The sequence below is a fragment of the Lepidothrix coronata genome, unplaced genomic scaffold, assembly GCF_001604755.1.
Source record: "Lepidothrix coronata isolate B3197 unplaced genomic scaffold, Lepidothrix_coronata-1.0 Scaffold83, whole genome shotgun sequence".
In the NCBI taxonomy this organism is placed as follows: Eukaryota; Metazoa; Chordata; class Aves; order Passeriformes; family Pipridae; genus Lepidothrix; species Lepidothrix coronata.
Window position 1 is genome coordinate 1431290 of NW_016690263.1, and position 17559 is coordinate 1448848.

At 33.5% G+C, this 17559-nt stretch overlaps 1 protein-coding gene across 3 annotated transcripts in view; it reads right to left on the reverse strand.

The window, feature by feature from the left end:
* Nucleotides 1-1010: 1010 nt before the first annotated feature.
* Nucleotides 1011-17559, reverse strand: part of ARHGAP5 (Rho GTPase activating protein 5) — a 48060-nt gene continuing 31511 nt past the window's right edge. For 2 of the 3 annotated variants that reach the window (XM_017820436.1, XM_017820435.1), the window contains 4 exons: nt 12270-12347; nt 11154-11285; nt 9402-9507; nt 1011-4784 (listed from right to left, as the gene is read on the reverse strand). In XM_017820436.1, the coding sequence (XP_017675925.1) occupies nt 4454-4784; nt 9402-9507; nt 11154-11285; nt 12270-12347 (647 nt within the window). In that variant the 3' untranslated portion in view covers nt 1011-4453. Of the gene's footprint in view, nt 4785-9401; nt 9508-11153; nt 11286-12269; nt 12348-17559 lie in introns of those variants that run through there. The other variant, XM_017820437.1, reaches the window with a different exon arrangement.

The following is a 17559-nucleotide window of genomic DNA, read 5'->3' on the forward strand; positions in this document are numbered from 1 at the left end:
TTTTGTTCCCATCCTTTCTTAACTCTAAAAGCTTCTTAGCTTTTGTTATTATCACACTATAAGACTGAAAAAACCACAGTTACTGCACCGTAGACATTCAGTGAAATTATTTAATTTTCTGTATTTTCTAAACCACACTAAATTAAAATCAGTAATGGATGGATTATTAATGAAGCATATTAAACCCTATTCTGTAATATAAAGCACTAGAATGTTGGCTGTGCATCAATGACACTCAATTCAGCAACAAAAATAACATGTCTAAACACACATGCATTGTATTCAATAAGGAAGATGAGAAACATATAGGCACAGTCTTAAGATGCACCAGCTACACACTTGGGAAAGAAATTCTCAGTAAGGAAAGGAAGTGTTTAGTTCCACTAGCTACAATGACAGACTAACTTCATCCCTTCAGATTCCATGGAAATTATGAATTAGTTAAAGGATTGAATTTCACACAAGTGAAAATTGATGTTACACTTTGGTTCTCTGGGACAACTACTCATCAGAAACTTGAGCCTGAACATGGCATTATACTTCAGTCAGATTCAGAAGAGCTGTTATGATATATAATAAAACCTAAACAGTGCTCAGATTTGAAGGCTGTCAGGAAGTTTTTGCAGTTATTTCTGCATCAGTCATATGACTTAAGATGATCTGAAAAAAAAAAAAAAAAGCACAGATGTTGCAAGCACAAGAACTAAAACAAGTACTATTATCAAAGTTGGCTTTGTCCCATATAGTTGGAAGAATTATGACCAACAATGTACAACTCTAAAAATTTAAAAGTGACCTTAAAGCCCACAGTTTTTACCTCAGGTTTAAAAATTCCATAGGAAAAAATAATTTTAGGAGACCCATGAGAGACACCCTCCCACCCGAGAAAGCCTTAAACACACAGCACTCAGTTTAGCAAGATTTACTGCTGAATTTAATTTCTGTGTCTGTGAAAGATAAGAGTGCTTTTGCCTTTAAAAATTTAGTAGGCAACTAAACCGAACATTATACACAGTAAGCATCTTAGTATTTTATTCGTTGCATCTTTTATACAGAATAAGCTTCACTGATATTTAATTCTCTGCAGTATTCTGCTGATGTAGCAATAAAAGATTACATTATAAACAAAGAACAAAATTTTTGACTTGAAATTTTTTTAAATGTATGTAATTTTTGCAATTGACAAACAGCATTACAATTACTGAAAAAAAGTGAAAGAAGCACATAAGCTATGGCCCATTTTTTTCATCTCCAATTGATAGTTTTTCTATATTTATCATAAATATTGGAAGCTAAGCTCCAGCAACTAAAAATAAACATACCTATAAATTCCTAGCAACTAGGATTCAAATAAAGAAGAAAACATACAACAACAACTAAATTTCTTTTCACTTGAGTTGACATCTGCGTTCTATTTACACTGTATAAGTTAAAATTCCACATGATCATGAAGGGTAAAGAATTTTGAAATAACCTGTTAAGCACTACTTAAAATGGCACTGTTGTAACTCCGGTCTGGGATTTTAAAATTGCTAAAACAGTGAAAGACAATACACTGCAGTATGCCTATACCATTATAACATAAAAAAACCCTACTCCATAAAGTGTCACTGAGATGGCTCAATCAAAATAATATGCATTTGTATCTTTTTATCAAGATAGATATTACCGTAAAAATGCTCACATTAAAAAATATAGTTATTATAGTTTGGATTTTCATTAAAACTAGAAGGGACTACATGAGCCAAAGTATGAGGAATTTGTATATAATGACATGCTTCCTCATTTTATAGCACTAATAAAAATAACAGAGAAAGCTCTATTATAAATCTTTAATAACCACAGTATAATTTCCTATTAACTTTTAAAAACTTTACTATGTGGGTGTATGTGCATGCATGTCTGCATAAACACACGAACACACACACACAAAATCGAAGTGTATATATTACACATACACACGTATCCACATTCCTGCATACAATGCCTCCATAATGCAAACAATATGCAGGGACTCTTTCATGTGACAATCACATGCCACATGCCATGCTTTCATATTTCTCTTTTTATGTTTATCCAGTAAATGTAATAACACTTTCATATTTGGCCAAATGAAGTGATTTAGCCATAACACCACACACCAGAAATGACACTGCAAATACTGCTGATCAACAGTTGAACGTGAAAGCTCACCATGAAATGGAATGTAAATTATTCTAAAAATTAGTATTCAAAGATTAGTTAAATATTGTGGCAAACAACTTGGAATTTATAGAAAGTTTAAAATGTAATTCACATTACAAAGACTGGAGATATCTTATAGATAGAACTTTTAAACATGGATATGACTGGCATTTATTTTTAGGCTTACTTCTATTAGAAATAGACTTGTTTCCTGTACAGGTGATGCTTTGTCTATGCCATATACAGTAGAAAAATAAATTCTTTAGCAACCTAGAAATAGTTTATAAAACTCTTGAAGTTTCATTTTCTTCGCTAAACATGCCAAGAATAGACTGAAAACTATAAATAAAAGCTATACAGACAACAGGTAAAGTAGAACAAGTTAAGAATACTACAATTTACAGGACAGACTTTATTGTACTATTAATTCCTGTGTGCTTTGTAATAGGAATAGGGTTGACTTTTCTTTTCTATGTTTTCTTAAAAAAGATAATTACTTGCAAGAATATAACACAATATCAAGATAATTTATAATATACATGTACTTCAAACAGCAGCCGGGTTTATGGTATCATAGTAATCTAGAATGATAATCAAAGTCATAATTAGAAGTACAATACCTAGGACATAAGTGGGAAAGGCAATTTTTATTTTTGGAAAATGGAGCAAATCAAACTCTTAAAAGCCTTAATTCTCAAAATCATCTATTTACTATAATACATACAAGAAGATCTTAAATCTTGTTATAAGTGAAGATTACAACAGTGACCATCATAAAGCTTTTTTTTTAAATGACACAAAACATTCTAGCAGCTGAATGAGCCACGACTTCCTTCTTTGCAGACCTAAAAAGGTACATTTTGAGCATGAAAGAAAAAAAGCTGCTATGAAAAGTCTCACAGGTAGTGTTTATCTATGGTCTCCCCTTTGCTACAATTTGTAACCTTCTAAATTTTTTATCACTATCAAAATATTTAACCAAAAGATTTTTAAATTAAGCAGCATTCTTTTACAGCAAAATTGGTACCAATATAAAAGTAAAATAAATGAAAAAAAAAGATAATTTAAAAATACAGAGAAAAAAAAAATCAGTCATTTGAAATTTTAGTACAACATACCACAGGAAAAAAATATGAATACAAGTTTATGTGATCTTATATATATACACTCCAAAGAGGTTAATTGTCAGTACCCAAAGTATTTATTGCTATGTATTAGCAATGCATTTTTGTATATCTTTAGAGGGTCACATAAAAATAGATTTAAAGAATAGATTAATTGAAGTCCTAGATTAAAACATAGTTTGGTTTAGAGAATTTTACTACAACAAAAGTCATGTTTATGTATGAAAAGTTATATAACCTTATATGAAAATGTCATGAGCTATTTTCTAAACACTACATGTATTCCCAAGTGGGAAAAATTAAAATATCTAAAATATATTAGATTAAGTTTACAAGACCATCAATGATCTTTTAAACATGCAGCTGTTTACAGAATTAACAGTTTTACAAAATGTTTAGTTCAGTAATGGAACATAAAGAAATAAGTAGGCAACATCAAAATTTTTGTACAATATTTGAAACTCACTTTTACAACAAGCATGTCCTTGGTATTGTGCTGTAAGAAATAATAAGCAAGTTCACCCACCCTTAAACTGTCCACAGGTTTACTTATATGTAAAGATGGATGGTGAAGGATTGTAAAATTCTCAACAGTGCATTTCGCATTCTTCCATAAACCACCCTAAGCATACCATCACATAAGTAGCCAGGAGATTACAAAATAAACTATATCTGGGCTTTAGTTGTTTACACAGAACGCCTGAATGTGAAGAAAATTGCCAAAAATAGCATGTTAAATAACAAAAACCAGCCATAAAGCAGGCTGTAAGCATTGAATGTTTCATAAATGTAGTTTTTTTAAATCATTAAATTTCTATAGAAAAATTTTATTCACAATATCTTGTGACCAACTGTCACAGGAATGATACAGTGATTGCAATAAGGTATCATGCAGCAGCAGCTTTGTACTTTATAGCTATTTTTGCTTTTAAAAATTAAACCTCTCCAGTCATGCTTATCACATAGTTTTTATCTGCAGTGTGTACAAATGAGGAACACAGTACGGGATGTAACAAAAAGATGTCCAATCAGCTGGATGGGAATTATTTTCCATAAATATGAAGTACATTACTGTATCCTGAAACATGCATGTCTACAGCTTGTCCTTACTGTCCAGCGCCAGGCTGCTTGCAATCATCTTCTGTCTATATGATACCGAGAGGGTCTGCTGGTAACTGCGACTGTATCAGCTGAGGCTGCAGTGGTGGCGGCAGCTGAAGGGGCACCATGGGCTCCACCATCTGCACTGGGTTGGAAGGCGGTGGCTGACATGCCACTGGGTTTGGTGCTTCTACGATCTCCCCATTGTAAAAGAAAAACTGACATTGTTGAATGAAGGTCTCTATAACTGATTGGTGGATTTTGGTGGTAGAAAGAAACTCTCTGTTTTCAAAATCGGGTCTCATCAAAGTAGGCCAGAAACAAATCGATAAGTTATCAGCAGTCATAAAGTTGGTCTTACATTGCTGACTAACCCTGAAATGAGAACGACATGCACAGTGTAAATTAAAACCAGTATGCAATCAACTAGAAGTATTTTCATAGCTCTCTTAACTGTAGGCATTATTACCAAATCTCAAGTCTTTTGTTGCTTTCCTTCAGCAATCCATTAAAACAATTGCCTTCGAATTATTTAACTGATTATGCAGAAGAAAATTTAGAAACCATGACATTTCCAGATTTGCACAGTTAACTAATATAAATCTGACTAAGCTTTTAATCAAAAAAAAATTCAACATTCCACCAGCATTTTGAAGGACAATAAGAAACAAACTGAAACAGGTTCTTCGCTTATGATCTAACTTCATTATTGCAATACTATTACAAAAAAACCCAAAACACCTCCAAAGAACAACAAACCATCCTGTTACCAAATTTATCATCTACAAGTAAATGCCTCCTCAGAAAAAACAAAATGCTTTTCACAGTAAGAGGCTAGAGAGAGCCAGGATATTTCGTTTTTTAAAAAACACTCTTCATTCTAAAGTGACATCACAATTTTATCTAGAAGAAATTACTGAGAGATACATGAAAAATCAGGTCTTAATAGATCTGACAAACACCTAAGATATGCACTCAGCTGGGAACATGCAATTCATATATTACAGTAGACATCACAAAGGTAACCAAGCTACAGTTGTCCTGTAGAAATAGATAGAAAATAAAACTTCAGAAATTTGTCAGTTACAATTTTGAGGATTAACAAGAGCAGCCCACAAGAATTTCTGACAGCTGGCTGTAGTCCATAGATTCAAAAGCTGTGAAAACCATAGTAAACACTAGAATTAATGCTATAAGAAAATTTACATGCATTTACAATGCATGTATAATGGTAACCATAAAGGGTAGACTTCCATTTTAGCATGTGCATTACTTATTCCAAATAGTGTGAAGGTACACAAATACTGCCTCTCAATCTGTTTTGAATAAGTTTGATCCAAAGGATATTTCTGAGTGATAGTAATAATCATAATCTCTTTCCTGAAAAAAAAAAATTATATTTTAACTTCATTTACAGATTGAAGAATAAACGTAAGCTTACGCTTACAAAAACAGAAATACAAACTTACATTTTGCTTAGTATTATTATTATTAACATGCTGTATCTACATAATCATTAGATCCAATAAATGAAGCAATGGGAATTTATGGCTAGAGAGAAACAAAGAAGGGCATTGCACCTCTTCCCCAATAACAAAATAACATAAGAACAATCGACTGTATTCTCTCCTGTGCTTCATTTTACCTTTGTACTTTCTAAGAGTAAACAAAAACCTACCAGTCTGTATGCTGTCTCCTATGAAACTTTCTCAAACTACTTTAGAATCTTAGTGCTTAGCAAATGCCCATTACCTTCTTCTACGTTCACTCAAAATGAAAATGAAGAGTCTCTTTCTCTTGATCCTGCCCACTTCCTCCACTGCAAAGTCTCAGGAGCTTCACACTGTAAACCTGCTCTATGATCCGACTTCAAAAGCTGTACACCTATGTTTTTCCTGACTTTAGAGACATATTATGCCATATTAGCCCTTATGTATAAAGGGACCCATTATCAAAGAATAATATAAAACACAACCAATATCAAAAAAGGCAGTGTCAATCCAACACTATCCTGTTTCAACTCCCGTCTTAAAAGCTCAGTTCTGCTAAGTCAGTTAATCAATCACAATTGGAGAGCTGGAATGCTCTGAAAGATGTCTATAACACTAATGAAAAATTCATCTCACTGTTGCCATTTATTAAATTCTCATGGTTATTGGTCTCATATTTATATGTTGTGAATAATACTTGTATTTTTTGTTTCAATAACCAGGTTCTATGCTTGTGGATACACCAAAATATCAATCACCAACCACTATTAACTATACAACAGTAGCACATTTTTACTCTAATGACATAGGATCCAAAGCAAAACACCTAAAACATTAGCCTGTGATGAGAACTCTTCCATCATGCAGAAGACTGCTTTATCTCATTTAATGAACAATTCATTTGACAAACACTTCCCTTTTAATTATACACCAGCAGTAATTTACCACAAATTAATTTCCTGAAAATAAATATTGACTGTCAAGAATTTAGCTACAAGTTTCCTTTAAAATTGAGCTGTATCTACCTCATTCTATATATGCAACTGCTTACGCTCAAGTAGTTTTCTTGCCGAATTGAATGCAACTACCTGATACTGCAAATGAGACAAGACAAATAAGAAAAGATTATTTTGTTACTAGCAACCTGCTAGAGTAAGTCAGTCATCATTAATAGAGAGTGGACCAGACTTGAAAGCCAAGGCCAGTGTGCATCACTTATGTTGTCCAGTAAGTTCCATGATGAACTGCCTCATTTGTTTGTAGATATGCATGTATTAGAACCTATTCAGGAATTTTTAAAATTATGTTTAGATCTTTTACTTGCAGCAATCCAGGTACTTGACACTGTACATTTAGCTATGCTAGGCAAATAGGTGATCAGACGAAGACTTTGACAATTCAGAGAGTGCCATTCATCCACAAAAATTTCTATCAGATCAATTAAGAATTAACAAAACATTTCTAATAACTGTGTCAAGTCTGAGATGTTTAGTTTTACTTCAGATACATGGAAGCACATCTTACGATTCTGTAATATGGATATCTGTTCAATGATACAGTTTTATCTATTTTACGGTTGAATTTGTATTTGACAAGAGACTAATGGAAAAATTGATCAATTTCCCTGCAAAGGAAAATGGACAACTTTTATTAAGCAAGTCGTATATGTGACGGAAGGAAGTGTAAAAGTAGGTACCTAAACTCTAAAATCTCTTATACATTCAGTGAAAAGGGAAGACTCCCTCTGAATTGCAGAAGAGATTATCTACATTCTCCCTATTGACTACATAGGGAAGTTAAAAGCTCTTATTTCTGCCCCCATATTACATGCTCAGTTAGATCATTACAAATACCTGCCAAGACACAAACACAAGGACAGTACTCCAGAACAATTAAATGTCATGAATATACATATATATATATATATATATATATATACACACACAGAAAGTTGCCTGGCTGAAAAGTACCACTGCAGAGAAGTATCAGAAATTCCTAGTGGACCAATTGAGCGTGAGTCGGCAAGGTGACTCTGTACCAAAGAAGGCCAACAGCATCCTAGGCTGCACTAGGAGTGCTGCCAGCAGGTCCAGGAGGGTGATCTTTCCCCTCTCCTAAGCACTGCAAAGGCCACATCTGGGATTTAGCTCTGGGCTCTCCAGCACAACAGACATATGGACATGCTGGAGCAAGCCCAATGAAGGGACACAAGAATCATTAAGAGAGCAAGGATCTCTCAAATGAGGAAAAGTTGAGAATGTGAAGATTTCTTAGCCTCGAAAAGCTCAGCGGAAATCTTATCATTGGTTTTAAACATTCGATAGGAAGGTGTAAAGAAGATGGATTGAGACTCTTCTGAATGGTGTCCAGTGACAGAACAAAAGGCAACAGGCACAAATGCACACATGAAATTGTCTCTGAGCAAAAAAAACCACATCTTTACTGTGAGGGTGACTGAGCACTGGCACAGGTTGTCCAAAGAGATTGTGAAGTCTCACTCCTTGGAGACACAAAGCCTAAGTGGACACTATCCTGGACAACCTGTTCTAGTTGACTCTGTCAAAGCAATGGGGTGGAACTAATCAATCTTCAAAGATCCTTTATAACCTCAACAACTGGGAGTCTGTTTAAAAATGCAGAAAAAAATATCACAAGCTAATCTTTAAGTGATAGATTACTGGATAATGAAGTTTTATGTTAAAAAAAGTTACTTCAGCTTTTGCTTTTTCTTTTAATAATATAGCTAACAATCTCATTCAGTGGATTTCAGAGAATAATTCCATTTTAGCTGATAAAGAAGCAGGAGAAAGCTGGTGTTTTTCTCTGTTTTTTATAACTGAATATTGTACACTTAAAGGTCAGACTATGAGGCAACAGACATCTACTATTTTAGTAAATATGCAAATAATTTTTAAAGATAAAAACATTACATTTCTATGCAAGAGGCAAAATTTAAGAAGCAAGTATAACCAGTTTACTGTTACTTATATCTTTATTCTACATTTTACTTATTCAGCACATGTTTTGGGTGCTACATTTTAGATTTTAATTGAAGCTAGCCCTATTTTGGGGGCAGAGGGAAGCGTGTCTAGGCCAGATGACTCAAATCCCTTAAAATCTAGATTAGTCTATAATTTTAATAGCTATTACTTCCTGGAGGGGAGGATCTATAATAGTTATAATTAGGTGCATAGTTAATTTTAGGTGCAATTATTCTTTCAAGGTTTTTTTATGTTATGTACGCTGATCATTCTTATAATTTTACAGTCAAAATGATGCCAGATATACATATATATATACACACACACATCAATAAAATGTGAAAAATAAATACACAATGCTTTACTAATCAACCTCTAATTCCTAGCTTCTTTTTCCACATTTATACTAACCAATGAGCAATGCAGTATGAAATTTTCAATTCTAGTAGTCAATTCACTGTTGCAAACACATTTTTTTTTGCAATTGATACAACTTAAAACAAAATAGAAAAATACTAAACCTGTTCAGATGTGTTATTATGTATCTGAAGACATCATAGTTCACTGGGTGGAATTTCTTCACAATTTCTTTTAACTCGTGTAGCCGTTCTGTCTTATCCATGATTTCTATAGAAATAAGTGACATTTTCTGAAATATCTAGAAAGACATACTGAATAAAATGTTGCTAAATTTTTTTCATAGTATAATAGTATAGATAAGACATCCACAGAGAAACATCAAGTAAGAAGATATTTTATAAAATTCCTATTTGCATAGAGTAACTTTTTCATTATAGATGTTAACTACCTAAGTACAAAAATATTTTTCTGAATTTAAGCAGAATTATTTATCTGTGTTCAACAGCAAGGAATCACTTGATTAGCTTACTGTTTACTTGTAGAATAACAATGTGACAGGGTCATTTCTTGTTAAGAGTTTACTCTTAAGCAGAAAGATCTTCACATGAACTTAGAATATCTTAAGCTTCTCAGTTATTCAAATAATAAAAAAATTACACATAGGGCTGGTGCAGCTATTTTAAATATACGGTTTAAAGAAGAACAGGGATTTTTCACAGGCATAAGGGACATAATCCACACTTCAAAGAGGAAATAAACAATATGTAAAAAAGGAATACCGAATAAAATAACAATTTTATTTTAAAAAATCCCCAAACTAATGCTGCTGATAAAATGCTTGTGAAAAGTACCCTAAAGGATTGTGGAACCAAACATTCTGCAGAACATACTTCTAATCCATGATGATTCATACAATAAAAAGGAACACAAGTTTACCTCTATTACTTGACTGCATTGCTAAAAAGAACCTCCATCTACCCTACTTCCATAGAGAAAAATGCTAAACATAGTCCAGTATATAAATATAAATTTTAAGTGGTATTAATGGCATTTTAAAACAGTAAGTTCACTTCAATTCTAAGCTATTTAATGTTTAGACTGGAATTTAGCTTTTATACTTTTAAGAAAAAATAAAACCAGATTAATTACATTCCACAAGCAATATGCCTGAAAAGTAGAGCAGAAATACCACAAATAGGTACCTACATATATCGTCAGAAAACACAATTTCTAACAGCCTATATATTAATCAAGTCTTAGGCTTACACTACTGTTTTCATGTCTTGAACAAAAAATACTTAGGAATAATGTACGTCACAGTTGTACCCTGCAAAAAGCGTAGTGGTCTTTTTCTGAAACAGCTTGCTGCTGAAACAAGAGAGACACTCGTAATTTAAAACTTATTTACTATGAAGTGCCTGGAAAATGTTTGTAAGGCAAACAAAACTAAATATCTTATAAGAGTTCAAAAATAATATGAAAAAAATCTAAGAGAATTGAGAATTACCATAATATCCCATAGATGTGTCTGATTTCTAAAGCCTACTCTGAATGTAAGACTTTATGGATTCAAGGGTTTTTTTCCTATTAACAATGCAAATCCACTCCAAGAGATTTCATCCTTTTCACCACAAATAAAAAATGGAAAAATAGGAAAAAAGGAGATTTCTACCAATTAAATTTTCTAGGAAAAGGAGAAATATTACACTATAACTTATTTCAAAAAAATAATGTATTACATTTATTTAATCATATAGGTATTACTTTTAAAGAATATTTAAAAGTGCACATGTCTAAGCCATTTTAAAAATATTCAGTGCAGATAGTACTTTCAACTTATAATGAAGTAAAAATAGCAATAAGGGCAATGAAAACAACACTATTAAATCAAGAAAAGATTGTTTATTACTTACTTGATGTTTCTAACAACTCTTGATGCAAAGAGTAAGGAACTAATGGATCTGGTAGATCTGCAAAAAAAGCTTTAAGAGCCCCAGCCACCGCATTCACTGTTACTCCCATTGACTCTAGACTGATATTATGATCTGCAAAAAAAAATTAAACAGCAGTGTAAGTAAAACCTACCACTATCATTCCTTACAGTATTTTATAAAAACAAGAATTTATTCAAAACACTGAAAACTAACATTTTGCCAAATGGTTGTTTAAAAATGCACAAAGATGAACCTATTGATAAGCTGCTATCGCACTGACCCACATGAAATCAAATATAAGAAAATCTGACACTATAACAGAACAGCAGATCAGAAAAATGAAGTCATCTGTTTCTCCATGAAGACTTAAATGTTTTTGTCTTTGTCATTGAGTGGTTTCTGAATAATCAAGTTTGCCCAGTAATGGATTTTAAATTCTATTTCCCAAAATGTCATAAAACAGCAAAGTGAGGCATAAAAAATAGGATTTTTATTTTCCTTAATATCTACAAAGAATTTTACTATTTTCATAGTCTCAACTTCACGATTAATATCCAAGAACTCTTAAGAAGTGTTTTCATTTTGAAATATAAACACATCAAACTGAATAGCCTAACCTACCAATCACATTTCATTATATTGTATAATGACAAAGGCTGTGTTAGAAATTATCAAGACTTAATTGTTAATCCATATTATTCAAGAAATCTTTCAATAAAATAAGTATCAAGAATTAGTATTTGTGGGGGATAAGAAAGATAAGCAAACATGAATGCCCTAATGCCCAGAACTGATGAACTGTTAAGAGAAGGAACAGCTATGACCACATTTAAACTCTTTTAAACACTAAAATACCACCTAGAAAATACTTTAACAGCACTTAATCCAGCTGCAACAAGATTCCATCCCCATCTAGTGTTTACACAGAGCTTCACTGGTAATAACCTGGAGTATACCAATACAACCTACCAGAGCATTAAGTACTCAGTGGTACGAAAGTTGGTTTGAAAGTGCAATCTTTTTATACTGCATTGTGATAACTCCATGGAGAATTCAAGTTCTGTGTTGGCTTTAAATAATAAAATCTGTGATTACCTTGATCAAACTGTTTTTGAATGTTGTCTTGATCTGTTTTATTCCCACTAACACGGTACAGGCCTTCAGTACATAAACCTTAAAAGAGGAGGAAAAATAAAGATTAAAAAGCAAGTTTATATACTATAGAGCAAAACAGAATCAGTTATAACCACTAATTCAGAAACTAAAAGTAGGAATACAAATCTTAAGTGCCTAAAAAGTAAACACATTCACGGTTATAGCGATATAGAACTACCAAAATACCAGTTCTCTATTGAGTCCACTATCCCATTCAATAAGAATCAGAGGAAATGACATTGTAGGATAACAAGAACTTGACTGCAGACATCTGTGGAATAATTTACCCCAAATTATTCTTTTACTGATCTCTATTAGACTGTTGTTATTTTCACTTTTTTTTTTTAATAATCAAAATCCTAAATTCTGTGGTACCCACAACATTTATGTTTCTAAAAACTGTCTTCACATTTTAACAACTTACTACGGTGAGCAATAACACACTAAAAGTACTCCGCAGAAAATGTATCAAGTATTTGTAACTCATTCTGATGTTTTAATTTCATGGTGTAACACACTCCTGTATAGGACGAGAACTTCATCTACCAACACGCTTTCCCTTTTACCATTTATATTTTATAAATCTTTCTTTAAGGGGTGGGGAAAGAGGGGAAAGGGAGAAGGGTGTTAGGAAGCAGAGGTTCTCCATGCTTCTCATTACTACTTTGTTTTACAGAGTCATCATAATTCCAGCAGCCATTCCAGGTAAACATCCAACAGTATACCTTTATTATGCACATGCACACATGCACAAACTTGCTCACTCCGCTCCAGTGATTATGCTTCCTATCACATTGCTACCTTTTTTGCCCACAGCTACTCATTGAATGAAAGTGTCCATCCTGATAATCACACCATTACTCAAGATCTTTTTCTTTGTTAATTTAGGACCCATTAAGGAATATAAGCAGTTTACAGTTCCATAATTCTCGAAGCTATCATGGGTACAAAATTATCTATATGCTAGATCTTCATAACTGTATATGATTTTATAAAAAAAATTCACAAGTTTCAGAGCTTTATGAAATCTCTTGGCTTTTTACCATCACAGGCCAATAACGGAACATATTTTAGATTATCAGATCAATACATAATTCCTCTGTCACACCACAGTCCACCAGTGTGCCTTTTAAGTTACCAAGAAACATTAAGAATCTTGTTACAATGTCCAAAGTACAGAAAGCACTTAACTGCTTCATACAGCTGGGAAATTTATAACAATTTCATACAAACTCTTCTAACTCATTTTATCCTTCTTAATGCCTTTACAATTCACATGTCTCTTTACCAGCTGCATCAAGGCTATTTTAGTAAGCGTTTCTTCAATAAACTTGTATATCTATCATTTAGCTTTCTGAATCCATAGCCAAGAGTCTTCCTCTTGTAAATATACACCTAAACAGTCCTTTCAAAAAACCTGAGCCTTGTTCCCTGATATCCTCAGAAAGCACCAGAAGATATAATGTGGTGGCACAGGGCAAAAAGTAATTTCAATGTTTCAATAATTTCCACATGTGAAAGGGGTTTCAAACCCATTTTTAAAAAACTGCCCCCAACATGCTAGTGTGATCACAGGCAGACACACTTTGCACTCCTTTTCCAGAAGCTGTAAATAAATACAAAAAAAAAATAACTGGCAGATAAGAACAATCTACGATCAAGATTCTCTTTGTTAAGTATGGGAGAATTCTCAGTTGGAGACCCTACAGCTCCAGGGTATTCTGTGTTTTATCCAACTACTTTTCAGTTTCTTTCTGCACAAAAGGAACTGAATGTGCTGCATTAGCAGTTAGTGAGATGTCTGACACAGTCACTGTTTAGTCAGAGTGTATAAACCTTGAATACTTGAACTGGGCTGCTCTGGAGACAGATGCACTAGTGTAGTATCTGAGAAACACAGTACTTCAGAAAATTTTCAGATTAAACAAGGAGATGAATTTAGGCAACTTCCAAAAATAGCAACATCCTGCAATTCTGGACTCAGCTAACTAAATTTGTCCTTTGAATTCCTCAAGCAAAAATTTTTCTTGCTTGTGTATATTCTAGAAAGTAATGCTTCATGAAACAGTTGGTCAACTGTCACTACACTGTTTCCCTAAGGCACAAAAGGAGACAAGTTTAATCTGTTTGTGTGCATAAACACAGCTAAAAATCTTAAAGTATTATTTTTTAAGTAATGCTTCAATTCTCAGTTGCTTTCTATTATCCAACCAGGTCTCTCTAATGCTTGTTACACCAAGATCTTCATCATTTATCAGACATTTCAGTTCACTACTTTTAGCTTTTAAACTCCTGCATATCTATATTATATATCTATACTGAAAAAGAGCACACAACATTTTTTTTTTTCTGACAGCTTTTAAAAGATTTGGTTCCTTCATCTGCAAGCAGGTTGATTTTTCAGAATTCTTATCTATGTTCTTATCCTGCTTCCATTCTGGTCCAGCTGTAATTTTCAACATTACCAAACACAATGGCTGCTGTAATATTATATAACAGAATCATCTGATTTATTGGCTTCTCTGTCCTGCTAGTTTTACAACACCTCTAAGTTTAAATAATTAACTCTTCCTTACTTCACGTCACAATAGCCTATATTTACTTCAAGACAGAGCACATCTCCCTTGCCTAGACTATCCTTTTCCTAAAGTACCTGCTAGTGCCTAATAAATTCTCTTCTTGTACCTTCTTTTTTGCTGCCAGTTGTGATCAGGCTTCCAGCCTATCTAACAAACTTCACCACATGGGGTTCAAGGCATTTCAAAGAAAATCAGCAACGTGGATCTGCACCTATATGCATAATTAATTTGTAGGACACTTCCATTCTTAGGCACCAACATATTTTCAGAACTCTTTGCTCCTTCATAGAATATACTAACTTCAGCACAAGGCCAGACCAAAGTCTACCTGGTACAATATCCACTTCCTATACCATATACTACACTGAGTAATATATCCTTGAGAACAGACATGGGAAGGGCCGGAGAGAAAAAACAACAAAACCCAACAGCAATCTTTTGTGATATATACTCCCAGTTTCCTGGAGACAGTGGCTTACATAGGCTTTTGCATAAGGTGTTTTAATAGCCACTTGGGGATTTATCCTTCACTAATTCATCCAAACCCCTGTAAGTCACCTACTTGTGGTCTTTTCATCGTGGTAAATGCAGCTTTGTTAGTCAGGAACATACATCATGAAAGCACACCGACTTTATGCTCATTACCTGAAGTTTTCATAAACATTTTTTTTTCTTAAAAAGAAATAGTAACTTCTCTACACTTTCTCAGCACTCATTTTATAAATTTATGTAATTTCTCTTCCTCAGGAATGTTCTAACCCAATCAGTTCAGTCCCTCTTTATCCAGTAGTTACCATTATTGCCATATGCAGTAACTTTTCCAATTCTTTTCTATTCTGAGAAAGATTGAACCAAATTGCAACTAGTATTCAAACTGTGTGTACAGAATGGAATTATGTAAGAGGATGATTTTTTCCCCCCATAACACTCACTCTCAACTTTTTTCTTTTTTGCTTGCTTGATAGCAAGTACAGAGAGGTTAAGTTTTCAGAGAGCTGTCTATGATGATCTCAAAGCCTTTTCCCAAGTGACAACAGGTATATTGACATTTAGACTGCTAAAAAATCATACAGTGTCTGCTAACAATATCCACAGCCAGGTTCTTCTATCATGTTCTGTCTATGTTTCTGAATACATGCCACCTAATCACAGCAAGTCTCTCTCCCCAGTTCAATTCCTTCCCCTAAAGTAGCCAATGGAATGTTTCAGGGTTCATTCTCCACTACAATAGCTGAGACCATTATTCCCACACTTACCTTTGTAAATTCTGCGATCTATATAATTCTCCAATTTTATTCCACAGATTGACCTTTTCAACCCCTATGCTACAACACAAGACTAAAGGAACTCCCACTTTACTAATCCAAAACAGTAATTTCTATGTATACCTAGAATGTAGAGCAAAGAATTCAAATTCTTTATGTAAGAATCTAGCACTAACTTTACTTACATAAAATACATTCAAAATTCTACATATGTTCTTATCTACACATATCAACACTGACATTTAAAGACCCATGACATTCAATTCACACACTGAAAATCAGAACCAAAAATAAGTGTCTTACTGCTTCTTGTAACAAGACAATTTTAGCTATTGAAATGTTCAATAAACAGTAAGTAGTGTAAAAAATAAGCAGTCCTTTTAGAAAGACTCATATAATAGGAAGCTCTCCAAAGCTGAATTAACACTTCTATAATTTACTCTAACCAATTATTAAACAAGGTATCAATCACTTTATGCAGTGTCACTCAACCACTTATTTCATGGCCTGTTCATTTCAAAAGAAGAATACAAGACTTCAATTAAAATGACATTACAAACACACCTACGAAAAGGTAGGTGCATTCTTTGCTTCATTAAAAATGATGACATCTGAAGATACTCTAATTTTCCATACATATATCTGTTTGGTCACTTTGGGCCTGGAGAAAGCTAGGGGAATAAGTGGAGCAGATAAGTACTGTACACACTCTGCAAAAGATATTGACATCTTGGTCCTATCTGCATGGTTTAGGAATTCTTTATATAATTCCTATGATGTTTCCTTTGAAGAGATACCTTAATTAGCAATACAGCTCAAGCACACAACATGTGTTTATGAGTATTTCAAAACATATTTGTTTACAGTTTTCAGTGATTCTCTCGCACTACTAAATTAATCCATGTGCTCCTCCTCCATCCGTCTGGTAGTCAAGTCTTCTGTTAGGAGAAACAACTGATGCCTATTTTACCCTCCTCTCGAGTTTGTACAGGGCTTCCTCTCTATTGATCAATTCCAAAGTTGCCAACACAAACTGGTGTAGTCTCCTAACTACTGAAACCTATTCTATGCCCAGTTTTGAAGTGATCACAGAAGGGATTCGCAGAAGGTCATCTAGTGCAACCTCCTCCTGCTCAAACAAGGGTCAACACTGAATTCAGATTTGGTTGCTTATCTAAACTTACCTTGATTATCTCCAAGATTTCTAACAGTCTCTCTGGGTAACCTGAACCAGTGCTTAAATAACCTTCCAAGTAAAAGTCTTTCCTTTCCTTCTAATCAGAACCTTGTGTTTTAATGACATTGTATTTCAGTTCTTTAGCCTGGGTGCACCTCCTTACAAGTATGGGAAGCTACTTTGGGGCACCTCTTCAGTCTTTATCTCTC